This window comes from Pan paniscus, chromosome 4 (assembly GCF_029289425.2).
Source record: "Pan paniscus chromosome 4, NHGRI_mPanPan1-v2.0_pri, whole genome shotgun sequence".
NCBI classification, from domain to species: Eukaryota; Metazoa; Chordata; class Mammalia; order Primates; family Hominidae; genus Pan; species Pan paniscus.
The window spans coordinates 143,787,210-143,804,430 of NC_073253.2; the positions used below are offsets into that span (position 1 = coordinate 143,787,210).

Here is a 17,221-nt window from a genome sequence, read left to right on the forward strand (position 1 = left end):
GGCCTGGAGGTGAGGTTAGGAAGGGGGTGAAGGGAAGCTGGGGACATGGACAGGAAACAGAGGGTGAAAAACCTTGTACGAGTCTGGTCTTGATCTTCAATGCAATGAATAGCCACTGAAGGGTTTTAAGCAAAGGAGCAACAGTATCAGAGCAGCATTTTAAAAGGATGGCTTTTGATCTTGTGAGTGACAAGTGGATGGGGAGGGAATAAAACATATTTGGAGGGAATAATTAGGAAAGTGTTGAGTGATTTCTTCAAGAAATGATATTACTTTGGATGATTGATAGAGAGAAATAGACTAGGATCTCTTTAGGAAAGAAAATGAGCAGGACTTGTCATTATTTAAAGGTAGGAGGCAAGGAAAGACTGCTCTCAGAATAACTACCTGGTTTCTAGATGATGCAGCTGTTGGAGCAGCTATTCACTGAGGAGGTGCAAGTTTGATGAGAAAGATCATGAGTTGTGTGGCTAGTTACAAGAAACTGACATGAACAACAACATCCACTAACATGGAATACTGTGACAAGCTGGGCCAAAGTGATGCCTTAAATGGATTATCCAATTTATACCTAACTGTAGTCATATAAAATAGGTGCTATCTCCCTAAGTTTTAGAGACAAGAAAGGCTTAGACTCAGAAAGGCTTAATCACTTATTGCCATTCCCAGAACTAAACATTTTAAAAGCTGGGATTTGAACCCAAATCTCTTCAATTCTAAAGCAGATGGTTCTTAATGACCAATTCATCCTGTTTCGTGACAACTCATACCTACTCAGGAAAAGTTTCCTGATTTGAAAAGTACGTAGGCATAAATCTGAAGCCAAACCTGTCTAGGAAACCTCCAGACCTTCTCTCAGGGCTGCCCACAGCAAACTCTCCACAACAGACAGTTGATTCTACACTTTCTCCCATTTTTTTTCCTGGCTGACTGGCTCTTTTTCTTACTCCTGCTTTTACACAGGCCTTGAGGTTACCTCAGCTGCCCCCATCACCCCTGCCTGGTCTTCTCCAAATTCCTGTAGTACTTTCAGTCTCACTACTCATTTTAACAATGATCATATGCAGGTTACCCAGCAGGATTTCCATAGATTTTCTACTTCCGTACATTGTATTTCCTATAATACAAACTTTCATGCAGTGGATCCTGACTGTCTTTAAAAGTCTTTCATGTACTAAAGTCAGATTGTTGTAAACAAGCTAATAAACACAAATTTCCAACTATGCCATGCCATGGGTCTGGTTGCTTGCCATGAGTTCAATTTTACCAGAGTCATTATCTCTAGCTATAGAGTGGAGTCTCATTATACATGCATTTAACTTAAGCATATTCAACTATATGTTCTTGGCAGAGCAAAAGAGAAAGCAATTTAAATACAGCAGGCCATTATGACTACCATTCCAATCAATGCACATATGTCCCATGAAAGAGGAGATGAACCTGCTGTCCCCTCAGCTGGTTTCAGTCTCTAAGTACCTCCCCCAGTGTGATTAATTCTCTGGGAAGACTATGATGTTAGTGTTTAAAAGTGTGTATGTTAGATATACCACAATCTCTAGTTTCAGTCAACTACTTTTCCTAGTCCTCAATTTAAAAAAAACAGTGATTGTCGGTGAAACCCCGTCTCTACTAAAAATACAAAAAATTAGCTGGGCCTGGTGGCGGGCGCTTGTAGTCCCAGCTACTCAGGAGGCTGAGGCAGGAGAATGGCGAGAACCCGGGAGGTGGAGCTTGCAGTGAGCCGAGATTGCGCCACTGCACTTCAGCCTGGGTGACAGAGCAAGACTTGGTCTCAAAAAATAAAAATAAAATAAAATAAAATATAAAAATAAATAAATAAATAAAAATAAATGAAAATGAAAATAAAAAACAGTGATTGTCTGAGCACGATGGCTCACATCTGTAGTCCCAGCACTTTGGGAGGCTGAAGGCAGAGGATAACTTGAGCACAGTAGTTCGAGACCAGCCTGGGTAACATAGTGAGACTTGTCCCTATAAAAAATAAATAAGAATAAATAAAACTAAATTTTAAAAAAGTGATCTATCCCAAGACTGGAGGAAAACTTGGGTTTGCTGGGTTGCTCAAGACACAGTAAGAAATCATTGTCCCTGGTAATTCTGATTACATGTGATTTGCACCCCACATTTTTCTGAGAGCTAACCCCTAAGATACTACTACATTGATAACAGCATGTTTGTGTAGTCATCTGACTTTAGATTGCATTCTACCTTTATGATGAAATGTAAATTAGCAGGAATTGGAAAATGAATAGTGATGATACAAGTGATAAATACATAAATCTGCAACAAATGAGGCAAAGATGAAAATCATTAGGTCTCCTGAAGTCAAATATGAAGAAAGAAAATAAAATTATGCCACAAGAATGAAATGCTAGATCTGGGTCCAAAAATCATAAAATTATTAGGAAGTTTACTGTAACTTTCTGGAAAAGAGTCTCCACAATTATATGCACATACATAAATATGTATATCAAATTATTACAGAAACATATTTTCAAGAAAAGGTTATGTTCAAACATAGGGCATTTTCATTCTGAACCACCCCTGCTGCCCTCTGGGAAGATGTACTCATTCTTGATGCTCAGCTTCTTCAGAATTTTGTTCATGCCATCAGTATAAAATTTAGAGCTCTACAATAAACTTGATTGCTGACATCTATTGCTATTTAGATTGCAAACTCCTTGCAGACAAGTTATAGGTCTTACTAATCTGTGCATCTACAGTGCCTCAGAGAGGGCCTGACTAAAAAGGGGGCCTCTGCAAAGGCTGGAGAATGACTGTATAACTGAATTATCAAATTTACCTCTCTGAGATTCATTTCTTCTAATGAATAAGAAAAGGCAGACACTGCCCAATATCCATCAAGTCATGTCTCCAGCATGGAGCTCCGCTATGCACATTGTTCTGTCCTTACCTATCCAGAGAAATGCAGCACAGGTGAAAAATCGATGCTGTTGTGAGCAGGACGTCCAGAGATGTCCGAACAAGACAAAACATCTCCCCATAAATCCAGATGTCTTGAACCAGCTCAATGGCACCAAAGGGCATCACCAGCACCGAAACCAGCAGATCCGCAAAAGCAAGAGATACAATGAAATAATTTGTTTTTATTTTCCTGTGAGTGAAAAAGTGTAAGAGAAGAGGCAGGGGGAGGGATGAAGGGAAAAAGGGGAGGGAGAAGAGATCAAGAGAAAAAACAGGGAAAAGGGAAACAAAGAAAGAAGAAAAGAAGGGAGGGGGAAAGAGGAAAGAAAAAGTCACATGCTTAGTGTATTCCGTGAGATTCAATTTCCCCTTCTGTAACATGGCTGAGAAGACCCAGCGTGGTCCAGCCTCTCCTGACTTCTCCAGACCTACCTTATACCAAAACCTTTTTTCCTCCCCCTTCTGGCCACCCTGCCCTAATCTGAGTTTCCCTGCACATACAGGTCCCTTTTGAGGGCCAATGCAGATGTTCTTTCTTCCAACGGTTGCCTGGTTAATCCCACCCACCCGTCAGTCCTTGGTCGGGCATTCTCAGGAAACTCTCCCAAGGTATGCCCTGTGACTGTAGTCACAGTCCACCATTTTACACTAGTAGACTGGCTACTGTGTACTCACATTTATAACACTGGTCAGAATTGCGCTTTTACACTTTATTTGCATCATCATTAGATGTGTGGATGTCTTACTTAGGGAGGAACTGCTTCGTTATACCCTCTTATGGCCCAGAGGCTCTCATCCCAGTCTGTACACTAGAATCACCTGACGCATTTTGATAAGTATTGATGCTGAGGTCTCACCCAAGATCAGTTAGTTCAGGCACCCTGGGGAGTTAACACCTCTCCCCTCAAAGATTACCAGATACAATACAGGATGCCTGATTAGATTTGAACTTTAGCAATAAATCACTTTTTAAATAAAACTATGTCCAAAATACTACATGAGACATACTAATACCACACGATGATAGTTTTTAAAAGTGCTTCAGGTGGTTCTAATTGCAGCCAGGGTTGAGACTGATGAGGTAGAAGTGCAAAAAACACAGGTTTAATTTCTAGATCTGTCCCTTGTCAGCCACATCTTCCCTAAACCATTAATAAAATGGGGAGGTTAGATTATATGTGCTCTCAACAATTGTATATATAGTGATCACAACTATAAACACATTTGACAAAGAAAAAAATGACAGGATGGAAATACACTGAAATGTTTACATTGGTTGTATTAGAGTTGTAGAATTAATTGCAATCCCTTTTTCTCCCCTTTTATTTTTAAAATGTTGTTCCCATGAATGTTTTCTTTCTTAATTACAAATTATAATAGAAATGTTCACACCCAACTCTCTAGGGACATCTCAGAACTCCCATGTTTCCTCAAAAGGTTCCCTCCTGCTGCTCACCTGAGCTGCCTGTCCCAGCACACAGCCACCATCACCAGCAGGTTCCCCAAGATGGCCATCAGGATAACCGTCGAGAGAAACGTGAGCAGCACCACCTTCTCCACTGACCTGAAACCCTCCTCAGAACTGAAAGACACACACAAGCACAAAGAATTGAATGAAACTCTGGGACACAAGAAGGAAAATTCATCTTTTCATCATTGACCTTCAGAAAGGTAACTTCACCATCAGCTGATGACACATATATTTATCATGCGTTTAATGTACACCAAAATCTGAACCTGTCGCTTGACATTTTATCCTGGTTAGCTCCTACATAAGAAGAGTATGAGGCTTAGAGAGCTGAATTAACAGGTTATTTTCCATCCAAGCACTTGTGGCTTTCCTTCAGGGCATTTAGTTCAACTAGCATTCAGACATATGTAGTTGATGCCTGTTTTGTGCACCTACTCAACTAGATTGCAAAAGCTGAGTGAATGAATGATAGTAATTTTGCAACTGCAGGAGCAGCCCAATTTGGTCCAACTTTGTGTATAAAATGGTGAGTTGTGTTTTAGTTGCCATGGACCCCCAGGTTGCAAGTTAAACTGACCAGGCCCAGATGAACCAAGCATGCAACCACAGGGTGGAACCTAAGTGCTTGGACCAAGGCATGGGGACCAAATAAAGAAGTGGACGTCTCATGGCATGATCCATGATCCAATCATATAGAGCCTTAGCATCACCTTGTGGCATAATCCAGTCAGATCATACCTCTTGGCATTAACTTATCACAAGATCCAATCAGATCACACCTTATTACCCTCTACCTATAAAACCTGCCACAGCCCCCAGCTCAGGGGGACAGATTTGAGCGTTGCCTCCTGCTTCCTTGCCGATCAACTTACAATGAAGCCTTTTTTTTTTTTCCTCAAAAGCCAGGGCCATAGTATTGGCTTCTATAAACATCAGCAAGGAGCCCACTGCTTGCTCAGTAGCAACTTGAACTGGTTGTTACTGAGCAAGTTACTTTGCATTCATACAGTTACTTGGCCTGAATGCAAAGCCATCTTGTTACAGTGTCCCATTCCAGCCCATGTAGAAGCTTCTGCTTACAGGTAGGTTCTCCCAGAGAGAAAAGATTGTGGTGTGATGGTTGTTCTTACATCAGTTCACCTGGACAAATTGAATTCAGATTCTGTGAAGTCTGTTGGAGAGATAGTAGCCAATAAATAAGCTCAGTGGCTCCTTTCACCACCCTGATCATTTCTTTTAGTGCCCACAATATGTCATTGTTTTCCCAGTTCAAATTTGTGTTCTTGTCAAGTTCAGCATCTGATTTAGTCTACAAATGTTGCCTTCCCCATGTAAACTCAGCATTTTGTTTTATTAACTTGAAAATGAAGATCCCTTTTCAATGAAAGCATATCTGCAGATTAATATTCAGAAGCTATAGGGATTTATAGTATAATAAAATGTTCTTTTTAATGAAGTTTCAAAGAATCTTAAAACTCTTAGACCAGCGGTGTCCAATCTTTTGGCTTCCCTGGTCCACATTGGAAGAAGAATTGTCTTGGGTCACACATAACATACACTAACACTAACAATGGCTGATGAGCTAAAAAACAAATTGCAAAAAAATCTCATAATGTGTTAAGAAAGTTTATAAATTGGGCTGGGCTGCATTAAAAGCTGTCCTGGGCTGCCTGTGCCCCGACAGGCCATGGGTTAGACAAGTTTGTCCTGGACCCAAACCCCACATTTGAATATGGGAAAACCAGGACCCAGAAAAGAAGAGCTGACTTGTCAGAGCGTGCTAGTGGCTGGTCTGGGAGAGGCTGCTTGTCCTGTGAGCCCACCACTGAGAACACACAGTTCCAAAAATAAAGAATTCTCTGTCTTTCCTGAGCTCTTTTGACTGAAAATTAAGGTGCATGCCCTCTCCAAATGGAAGCAGCCTGCAAAGTCCTGGCTTTGGCCTTGTCCAGAACTTCTGTAAGCTGGCACAGAAGACAAGGGGCCAAAGGGAATGAGGAACCAGTCTGGCAGTGGTTGGAGAATGAGAAAGTCCCTCCATTCAGCTGAGAAGTATTTTTATAGGCAGATTGATAGATTGTTTATGACTGAGGTTCAGATGAAAAGAAATTCCAGATATGCTTATTTAAATCACCCTTCTACACTTAAGTTCTAACTATCAACAGTACAAATATCAGATAGGGAAGATTTAATTCAATGAGGAAAACTGTACTCTTAGAAAAAAGACCTTAATAGGCTGATGTGGCCACCAAAAACTCATTTGATCTTAGGTCATGTTAGTTGAGTTAAAGCACTAACAAAGGAGGTGATGGTGGTTCTCTTCCCTGTCCTTCTTAGAGACTAACGGCCCCCCTGAAACTCATCTCTTCCACCCCCAGGGCCTCTGTATTTGAGGTGCCTTCTTCCTGGAATGATTCTTCAGTGACAGACTTCTTGTCATTCAGGCCTCAGATTAAATTTAACCCCCAGTTAATGTACCACAGCCAACAAACATTTTTCATTTTCTTTACAGCATTTACTGTTATCTGAAATGAATTCTGTTATTGATTGTTGTCTGTGCCCCAATTCCACAGATTGACTTTTGTTATCTTTTTCACTACAATCTCCAGTGTCTGGCACAATATCTAGTCTAGAGTATGTATTAATGTACATGAAATGCTATGTATTAATATTATATATGTAGGTGATACATTACATAGTAAGTGCTCAATTACTTGCTGATTCAGTGAAAGAGAGATATATTGTGCTCATAATGGTTATATTTATTATTCAATGTCTTTGAAGCCTGGTTGAAAGTATAGAGATTTCACCTAGAGAAAAGAAGGCCCAGAGATGAAATGCAAAAGCTACTTGCAGCTATCTGAGTGCTGTCATTTGAAATAAGAGTAGATTCACATATTCATTCATTTAACAATTTCTGAGCACCTACTCTGTGTTAGGCATTGTTGTATGTCCTAGGGAAACAGCAATAAGCAAAACAGAGAGCAAAACAGACAATAAACAGATGCATGAGACAGTATGTAGGGTGTCAGCTGATAGTACAGTCCATGGCAAAAAAAAATATCTAGGAGGGTAAGGAGGACTGGATGGCCTGTGGGGGATTGCAGACTGGCTATTTAATAAAGGATGTCAGAGAAGGTTCAATGATAAGGTTATCACAGGTTGTGAGGCTAACTAAGACCAGTGGGTGAACTTTAAGCAGTGGTTCCCAGCCTTACCTGCATATTTAAGTTACCCGAGGAGCCTTAAAAAAATGCTGATTCTGGGAATCCACCCTCAGAGGTGCTGATTTAATTGGTCTGAGTTGCAGCTTGGATAGAGAAATTTTTAAAAGCTCCCAAGTGACTCTGATGTGTAATGAATTAGAGTCACTGACAGGGAGGCAAGATTTAGTACCAGATAATAAGAGCCTTCTAACAATTAAAATTGATCTGCAATAGCTTCCTGGTGTTGTTTTGTGTTCCCTGGCACAGAAAGTGTTTAAGAATACCAGAATGGCAATGAGATACTAATTTGCACTCATTAGGATGGCAATTATAAAAAATAAAACAACGAATAAAAAATAACAAGTGTTGGTGTGAATGTGGGGAAATGGAAACACTTGTGCATTGCTGGCGGGAATGTAAAATGCTACAGCCACTGTGAAAAACAAGTTTGATGGTTTCTCTAAAGGTTAAATATAGAATGCCTATGTGATCCCCCAATTCAATCCCAGGGGTACACCCGAAAGAATTGAAAGCAGGGATACAAACAGACACTTGTATATCAACAGTCTATAGCAGCATTATTCACAAGAGCCCAAAGGTGAACACAGCCCAAGTTTCCATTAATAGATAAGTGAATAAATAGAATGTGGTATATACATACTACAAAATTTTATTTCTCTATAAAAAGGAATAAAGTTTGTTGTTGTTGTTGTTGTTTTTGAGACGGAGTTTCGCTCTTGTTGCCCAGGCTGGAGTGCAATGGCGTGCTCTTGGCTCACCGCAACCTCTGCCTCCCGGGTTCAAGTTATTCTTCTGCCTCGGGCTTCCAAGTAGCTGGGATTACAGGAATATGCCACCATGCCTGGCTAATTTTGTATTTTTAGTAGAGACGGGGTTTCTCCATGTTGGTCAGGCTGGTCTCGAACTTCTGACCTCAGGTGATCCGCCCGCCTCGGCCTCCCAAAGTGCTGGGATTACAGGCATGAGCCACCGCGCCCGGCCAGGAATGAAGTTTTGATACATGCTACCACATGGATGAACCTTAAAAATAAATGAAACAAATAAATAAGTGAAATAAATCACACACAAAAGGAGAAGTATTGTGATTCCACTTACATAAGGATTCTAGACTCAGAAAATTCATAGGGAAATAAAATAGAAAAGTAGTTATCAGGGACAGGGAGCACAAGTGAATGCGGAGTTATCATTTAAGAATTATAGAGTGTTTGGAATGATGAAAAAATTCTGGAAGTGGATAGTTGTAATGGTTGCACACCACTGTGAATGTTCTTTTTTTTAGCTTTTTATTTTAGGTCCAGAGGTACATGTGCAGGTTTGTTATACAGGGGGGTTGGTGTACAGATTATTTCATCACCCATATAATAAGCATGGTTTGATAGGTAGTTTCTTGATCCTCACCCTCCTCCCACCTTCCACCCTCACGTAGGTCCCAGTGTCTGTTGTTCCCTTCTTTGTGTCTGTAATGTACTCAGTGTTCAGCTCCCACTTGTAAGTAAGAACATGCTGAATTTGATTTTCTGTTCCTCTGTTAGTTTTCTTAGGATAATGGCCTCCAGCTCCATCGATGTTGCTGCAAAGGACATGATCTCATTCTCTTTTGGGGCTTAATATCACTAAATTATATGCTTAAAATGCTTATTTTATATATTAATAATAAATTTTATTATTTATATTTTAGCATTATATAAAAAAAGAATTCCTGGATGACCACATATCAAGATACTGTACAGGGCTCCTATATTGGGGGCAGGCTGGCCTGGCTGTTTTAGGTCGCTTTTTTGTCTATGGACTATGATTTAAACATATCCTTATAACATGAATTCTCCATCAACACCACTACGACCATAAGAATAATCTTTCTTATACTGTCTTTCCTCTTGTAAAAGAAGAAAACAGATTCAGAGCGTCTGTGATGAACATCTCTGGCTCCAGAGAAGGTACATTTTGAACCAAGTGGGAATGTCAGGGTTAGAGAGCACCAAGTTCAATGTAATGGTTCATTTGTGGCATGCCAATTAGGAGTTAGAAATAGCTTAACTTTAAACTAGGAGTGACGAGCAAAATTTAAGCATAGAGGAAGCTTTTTTAATTAGGCAGAACTGTCCATTGAACTAAAAGTAAGTCCAGTAATGACAATTAAAATAAATTCCAAACCACTTCTGCAAAATTCATGTTAGGTCCTTGGGTTGCCTCTGACACCCTCAAGCAATCCTGTCAACCACAACTGGATAGCTTTCATCTGGCTGAAGAGCTGTCCACTCCACTAAATTGGTTCGTTGACAGCTATTCTTATGAGAAATTTTACTTTCTCTTCTTTTTTGCTTTCTCCATGATCTTTTGATCCATTAATAAACTCCACAAACTTGTGGGCTGGTTTTGCCATTTTCTCTGCTCTTCATGAAAGAAAATATAAAGACACAAATTCTGGGTAAATTTCCACATAGGTTAGTATATGTGAAAATGGACTGTGAATGATAAAGTATGATAAATAAGTGATTATTGTTATTAATAATGATAGAGACAATAGCAAAGGAAATCTTAGGTTATACTTTGTCAAACACACACACATTCTCTCTCTCTCATACTTTCTGGAGAGTCAAGAACATTTTTTGTTGTTATTTATTTATTTATTTTTGAGACAGAGTCTTGCCCTGTCCCCCAAGCTGGAGTGCAGTGGCACAATCTGAGCTCACTGCAACCTCTGCCTCCTGGGTTCAAGTGATTCTCCTGCCTCAGCCTCCCGAGTAGCTGGGATTACAGGCACCTGCCACCACACCCAGCTAATTTTTGTATTTTTAGTAGAGACAGGGTTTCGCCATGTGGGTCAGGCTGGTCTTAAACTCCTGACCTCAGGTGATCTGACCGCCTCGGCCTCCCAAATTGCTGGGATTACAGGCATGAGCCACCGTGCCCAGCCTTTGTTGTTATTTTTTGTGGGCTTTTTGCATTGGTTTTGTTCATAAACAGCTGTATGACTTCAAAAAATTCACTTGACTTTTCTGAGCCTCAGTTTCTTCATGGATCAATTGAGAAAGTTAGATTAAATTTCTTATTCATCAAATATGTATTGAGTGCCAACTATATACCAAGGACTGTGCTGAGTACTAGATTCAATAGTAAAGAAAATGGACAAATTTCCTGACCTCATGGGGTTCACAGTATGGATGGAAACAGACATAAGCAAATGCACAATTAAAGAAATAAATACAGTTTGTGATCAGTTCTTCCCAGTTCCATTTCCCAAATGTTAATGTTTATATTAATCCACTGAGGATCTTGATAAAACGCAGATTCTGATTTTTTTAAGGCTGAGGCAGGGTCTGGGATTCTGCAGTTCTCACAGACCCGTAGGCATTGCTGATGCTGCTGGTTCCTGAGTCACAGGTGGAGTAGCAAAGTAGAAAAGGTGTAAACATGACATTATGATAGAAAACACGCTGGCTTAGAGAGAAGTGTTAGGTGGTTGGGAAATACTGGAGGTGACAGTCAACTGAGTTCTGATGTATGCAGGGAATTGGGAAGTCAGAGGAACCAGGAGAAGTGCATTGCATTTAAAGGGAAGAGCAACTGCAAAAGCCCTGAGACAGAAAAGATTTTTCATGTTCACTATCACAGGGGAAATGAGCAAGGGACAAGCATCTGAGATGAGCTCAGACAAGTAGTCCGAATTCAGACTCTGAGGGCTTTTTTGTGCTCTAGGGAGAAGTTTATGTTCTATTGGAAGATCAATGAGAAGACACAGAAGTGATGTAAGCAGAGTAATGACATGGGGGCAGGGGTGATAATATGCCAGGGGTTTCTGCGGGAGTCCAGGTAAAAGAAGATGGTAGTTAAAAGTAGCATGGTGGCTGGGGAGATGGAGAGAAGTGGGTGGAATAAAGGTTTATTTGGGGAGTAAAGAGATAGATAAGAAAAATAGATTCCATGAGTGAGTGGGAAGAAGCACAAATAAACGCCATATTTTAGAATTGCATATCTGAATAAATGTTGGTACAATTTAATGAGATGGTGAAACACATTAAGTGTGAGATACCTATAGGACATTCGAGTGAAGACGTCAAGTAGGCAATTGGATGTGTGTGTGTCTGGAGCTCAGAGGGATGACTGGGCAGGAGATACACGCTTGGAATTGCCAGCACTTCTATGGGATTTAGAGAACTGAGGAAGGATGTGATCACCCAAGAAGAGGGTCAGGGTCTTGATGAACGGCAGTACTGAGATGTGCAGTAGAGAACGTAGAACCAGCAGAGGAGACTGCGAAAGACTATCCAGGATGTTCTGGGGACATCAGATGAGAGTGGTATTTTGGAAGCCAAGAGGAACATTTCAAGTGAATATATGTATGTATAATATATATATATAATATATTATATAATACATATATTAGGAATATATAAATATATATATTATAGATACTTCCCTGGAACTACTTCAAGATCACTCCTAAGAATGACAGGAAGCAAGGAGGCAGGGAAACTAGAGTACTTTTTCTCTTTATCTTTTTATGTATCGAACTTTGCAATAAAATTATGTTAGACCAGAGGGCTCCACCATTGCACCAATGATCTCCGCAGTAAGTGCCTCCTCTCCCACCTGTTAGGAGTGTCATGTACACAAGAAATATTCTTGAAAATATACACAGCACATCCACAAAAGATCCCATACTCCCTATCTAAGTATTTTTTTCACCCTTCCTGCCCAGCCCTGCACAGTCTTTTGCAAAGGAATTACATTTAAATTAAAGAAAATAATGTTTCATTTTCTTACCAATCAACAGTTAGGAGACGAGTACAAGGGCATTCTGACTTACAAGAGAGCCTGTCTAAAATTGAATTTTTTTTTCTAGTGAGAATTTTATTAACCTTAAATGTAAGGTCCCTGTTGGTTTCTATACTGCTAAGAGAATGAATATTAACCAAGAGGGCCTTAACGTTCCACTCAGCTTGACTAAACTTTAGACAGCCTTCTTCCTGACTCCAGGCTCTGAACTCCCTTTTCTTAGAGCATTTACTTTAGAAAATTTGTAATTGCAAATTCTTTCTCTAACACTTTGAGATGTAAATGAAAGATACTCACCAGTTTTACAAGCTAGGACTGTCATTCTCAAGAACTTTTCCTTTCCCTTTGAAAGGAAATCATCAAGAAATATAGTGCTCCTATCTCTCAGTCTGTAGGAGCGAACAGCCTAACTTAGGTGGACACCTTGCTCCAAGTTGTAAAACCATCCCTTGTCGTGAAGATATGAGAAAGTTTACTTATCCTTTGGGTAAGGCTAATTAGGTAGCACATTAGGTAATCCCTTCCCCCCACTCTATTTCTTAAAAACCCTCCTGTCCTTTGTTGTAGTGAAGTTGAAGTCAGATTGCATTCTGGTCTCTCTCCCTATTGCCATAGCCTTGGAAAAGAAAAAAGTCATCTTTACCTGCTTAACTTCATCCAGTGCAATTTTTGTTTTGACAGTATACATCATTTATTACAAGTACAGATGTTCCTAGACTTATGATGGGGTTACCTCCCAGTAAACCCATTGTAAGTTGAGCACATTGTAAATGGAAAATGCATTTAATGCACCTAACCTATAGAACATTGTAACAGCCTAGCCTACCTTAAATGTGCTCAGAAAGCTTACATGGGCCTAGAGTTGGGCAAAGTCATCTGGCAGCAGACTACTCTGTAGAGCGTAGGTTGTTTACCTTCGTGATCACCTGACTGATTGAGAGTTGGAGCTCACTGCTGCTGCCAGGCTAGGTAAGATGGTATCATACAGCATATTGCTATCCTTGGAAAAGATCAAAATTCAATATTGGAAATACAGTTTCCACTGAATGCATATTGCTTTTACACCATGGTAAAGTAAAAAATTCTTAGGTCAAACCATCATGTCGGGGACCATCTGTAATTATATGCGTGTGGCTTCTTCATTACCTTTATTACTGGCCATGAACAAAATCTGAGTTTAACATATAGGAGAGACAAACTCAGATAATAATCGCATTGCTAATATGACTTATGTAAATTGATTTTTCAAATACTTCTTTATTTAAAATAGAAATAACAGAATCCATGAGTGTGTTGTTTTTCCTTATAACAAATAACCTGAGCAATACTATGTAATTGTTTTAAAGAATATATCATTTCCTTTAAATATATGCACTCTTTCCCCCTAGGTTTCTTGAGAGACTAAACATACAAATGGACAATGGCCAGACCATGTGTAACAATAAAACTCCGATGGACAATCTCTGGCAGCCAGCCCAGAACGATCAGGACTGGTTCAATGACTGCGAGCTAGCTTCCCCCTTTTTTAACCCTCTTACCTGCTTCCAACTCAAGACTAACAACAGAATGCCAAAGACACTGCTCCCCAAAGCAATTACGTGAGATGCCTCACTGCTTGTTAGTGCACCTCCTGCTTCTGTGTGCCAACAACCTCCAATCAGAAGATAGCAGAAGCCTTCTTTTCCCCGCTTATAAAGCTTTTTTACTCCCCTGCCTGTCTTTGAGACTTTGCTAAATTCTAAGGATGGTGGCTGATCCTCTTGCTTTATCATGCTCTGAATAAATTGCTTGTTTGTTCTCATCTGTGTGGTCTTCATTTGTTTCCATATTCTAGGTGTGTTCTAGATGTTACACTTATTTGAAATCCTATATTTTGACTTAAGTGGAAATCCTTTCTGAGGGAGAAAATATTTCTTATGATTTGGCTTATATTACTTTGGGTTCTTGTACTAAGTTCTCAGGTCTCCCAGTTAACGTTTTTTCTTTTCTTTTTTCTTTTTTACAGAAAGCTTTAAAAAAAAAAAAAAAAGAGGAGGATTAAATAAGATAGTTTGCATAGCCTTATTCCATAATATGAAGCATCAGAGCAGTGGTGCTTCAAAATCACCAGCAAACACTAGGATCATCTGGAGGGCTGGGTTAAAACACAGACTGCTGAACCCACCCACACTTTCTAATTTAGTGCATCTTGGGTGAAGACCAAAATTTTACATTTTTAGCAAGTTCCCAGGTAATGCTGAAGTCGACGCTGGTCTTGGGACCATACTTTGAGGACCACTGACCTAGAACCTTACAAGGGATGCCCTTAATCTTAACCTCCATTCTGCCTTTGCAAATTATTTTCTTCTGCTTCTCACTTTGAAATGTCTTCCTTGGAAGTGGGTTGATTTTGACATTGATGTACTGAACACCTACCATATGGCAAACAATGCACCTGGAAGATTTTTCATGTTGGCTAATTCAATCTTCATAATTATCATTATCATGTGATGTAATATCATGATGCCCCCTTTTCAGAAGAGGCTGGAGCTCAGCATGGTTAAGAGACGTAATATTTTGTAACTATTAAGTGGTGAAGCTGGGATTTAAACCCACATATTTTTATTGCAAGTCCAGTATTTCTCCTACTAAATTTTAAACATGCTTACTTAGAAGTGAATATATTTCCTTTAAAAAAACACATGCTAAAATTTTGCTTTTTGTCTAGAAACTTAAGACTCAAAATACTGATGATGACAGCTTAATATGTGTTGTAAAATGTGCTGGCTATAGAAAATGCTAGGAGAAAAAAGGAATAAACCTTATAGGATGGAAATTATATATAATGGAGTTTTTATGTAATTCTAAAATAATTCTGTTTGATTTTTTTTGAAAACCCTATAGACAAGGACAGGAGGGCAGGGAGGTGGTTGGTGCACAGCTGGTGAAGGTTAGGTAGTTTTGAACTGCAAACATGCAGAGTAAAATTCTTGAGGCAAAATCTTAATAGACTTTTCAAGAACCTCAAATATTACACATACTGGGCATGAAACAAACTTCAAAGCCCAAAGAGGATCTGTCTGTATAGAGTATAATGGAGTTAAAAGCTGTAAGGAATACAAAGGATTTCAGGATGAAAGACACTGTTTTCTGAGGCCATGCCTGAATGTAAAGCCAAGGCAGGATAGATAGGCAAGGTGAGATCTACATCTGGAGAGATACCCACTGCTGCACAGCATGTTAATCATTAAGGATTCAATTCTTCTTGGAAATGAAATGCCAAATAATAGTGCTAGTAAATTAGACCTCAGAGGTGGTCTGTCTTTAAGAAAACCCGTTTTCCAGAAGTGGAACTGAGTCAACAGCTACAGAGATAGATTTCTTTTCTTTACAAGATCATTTTTTCTTTATATGTGCACAGTCTAGGGTCTCTGGTTTGTGTTGAAAACATTTTTTTTTTTTTTTACACACACTTGTTAAGGAATACACTCACCAGGCACAGAAATGTCTTCCTTTGGGGTAAAACACATGACATGTTTTCAATACTCAGCTGATCATTTCCTCGAAATTATTCCTGTGATTATGAGAAATTCAGCACAGGGAAAAAATGTGGACCACATATGCCCTCTCCACTTTGGTGAATCATTTACCCTAAGCATAAGCACTCAAGGAAAAGTGGACTTTCCCATACTCTGATAGTAACCTGCTCTCCATTCCTTTGCAACAGATGGCCTCTGTCACTAGGCCCAATTGCCAGTGGATACAGCTCTCCATATTTTGCCAGGATCTTGGTTTGCTGTTGCCAAGTACTATGGTTTCTCTTCTTACTTCTGCCTCTGATAATGCAAAAAATCCTTTGCCCAAAGGAGAGATGAAACAGCTCAATTTTATGCTGTTGCAGGAGTAGTCAAACAATGGCCATTGGGCCAAATCCAGCCTGCTGTCTGTTTTTATAAATAAAGTCCTAGTGGAACACAGCCACACTCAATCATTTATGTAGTTCCTCTAGCTGAGTTTACACTACAAAAGTAGAGCTGAGTAATTACGAGAGAGATTTTGTGGCCCGAAGAGAAACTTTACTCCCTTTATGACCCTTTATGAAAAAGTCTCATGACCCCTGCTCTTTTGTAACCAGAGATGTTTGGTCTAAAGAAGAACATGGCATTAAGACACAAAGACCTATAAGAGCCTAAAAGGAGCCTATTTACTGGGAGTCATTCATTCCTCTGGATTCTTTCACTAAGTGGAAAGCAACACCCTTCCGGTTGACCACGCCAGAAACTGAGCATCTTGCTCATTTTTTTCTTCTCCTTTACCTAAGTCATTATCTACTTTGAGGATCTCTTAAATCCCTTCACTTCTCTCCAATCTGCTTCAATACCCTAGGAGAGGGCTTCCTTTCATCTTCTCCTAGACTATCACAACCCCTTTTATCCCACTAACTACTTTGTCTTTGTCTTCAAATTCTTAGTATATGAGACAGCTTAAATTTAACATGTCCAAAATTGAACTCTTGATTTCCCTAACCTCAAACCTGCTTCCCATCTGAATACATAGCAAATCTATTTCTCCAGTTGCTCAGGTTAAAAATTTGGAAGCCACTTTTACCAGGTCTCTACCTCTTCTACCTCCAATACATCAGCAAATCCTGATAGCTCTAACTTCATAATGTTTCCTGATCCCAACCCTTTACCAGCCATTCAATGTCATACCATTCTAGTTCCTACTACATCATGCTTCACTTGGTGACTGCAAAGGCCTCTCAAATGGCATCCCTGCTTCCATCATTTCTCACACACAATCCACTCTTCACCCACTA

The 17,221-nt window shown here is 39.7% G+C and overlaps 1 protein-coding gene across 4 annotated transcripts in view; it reads right to left on the bottom strand.

Annotated features, from left to right (window-relative positions):
* The window catches only part of HTR4 (5-hydroxytryptamine receptor 4), a 329,389-nt gene that overhangs the window by 103,513 nt on the left and 208,655 nt on the right, over positions 1 to 17,221 (bottom strand). For 3 of the 4 annotated variants that reach the window (XM_055112774.2, XM_008954466.4, XM_003829051.4), the window contains 2 exons: positions 4,403 to 4,528; positions 2,936 to 3,136 (listed from right to left, as the gene is read on the bottom strand). In XM_055112774.2, the coding sequence (XP_054968749.2) occupies positions 2,936 to 3,136; positions 4,403 to 4,528 (327 nt within the window). Of the gene's footprint in view, positions 1 to 2,935; positions 3,500 to 4,402; positions 4,529 to 17,221 lie in introns of those variants that run through there. The other variant, XM_034960756.3, reaches the window with a different exon arrangement.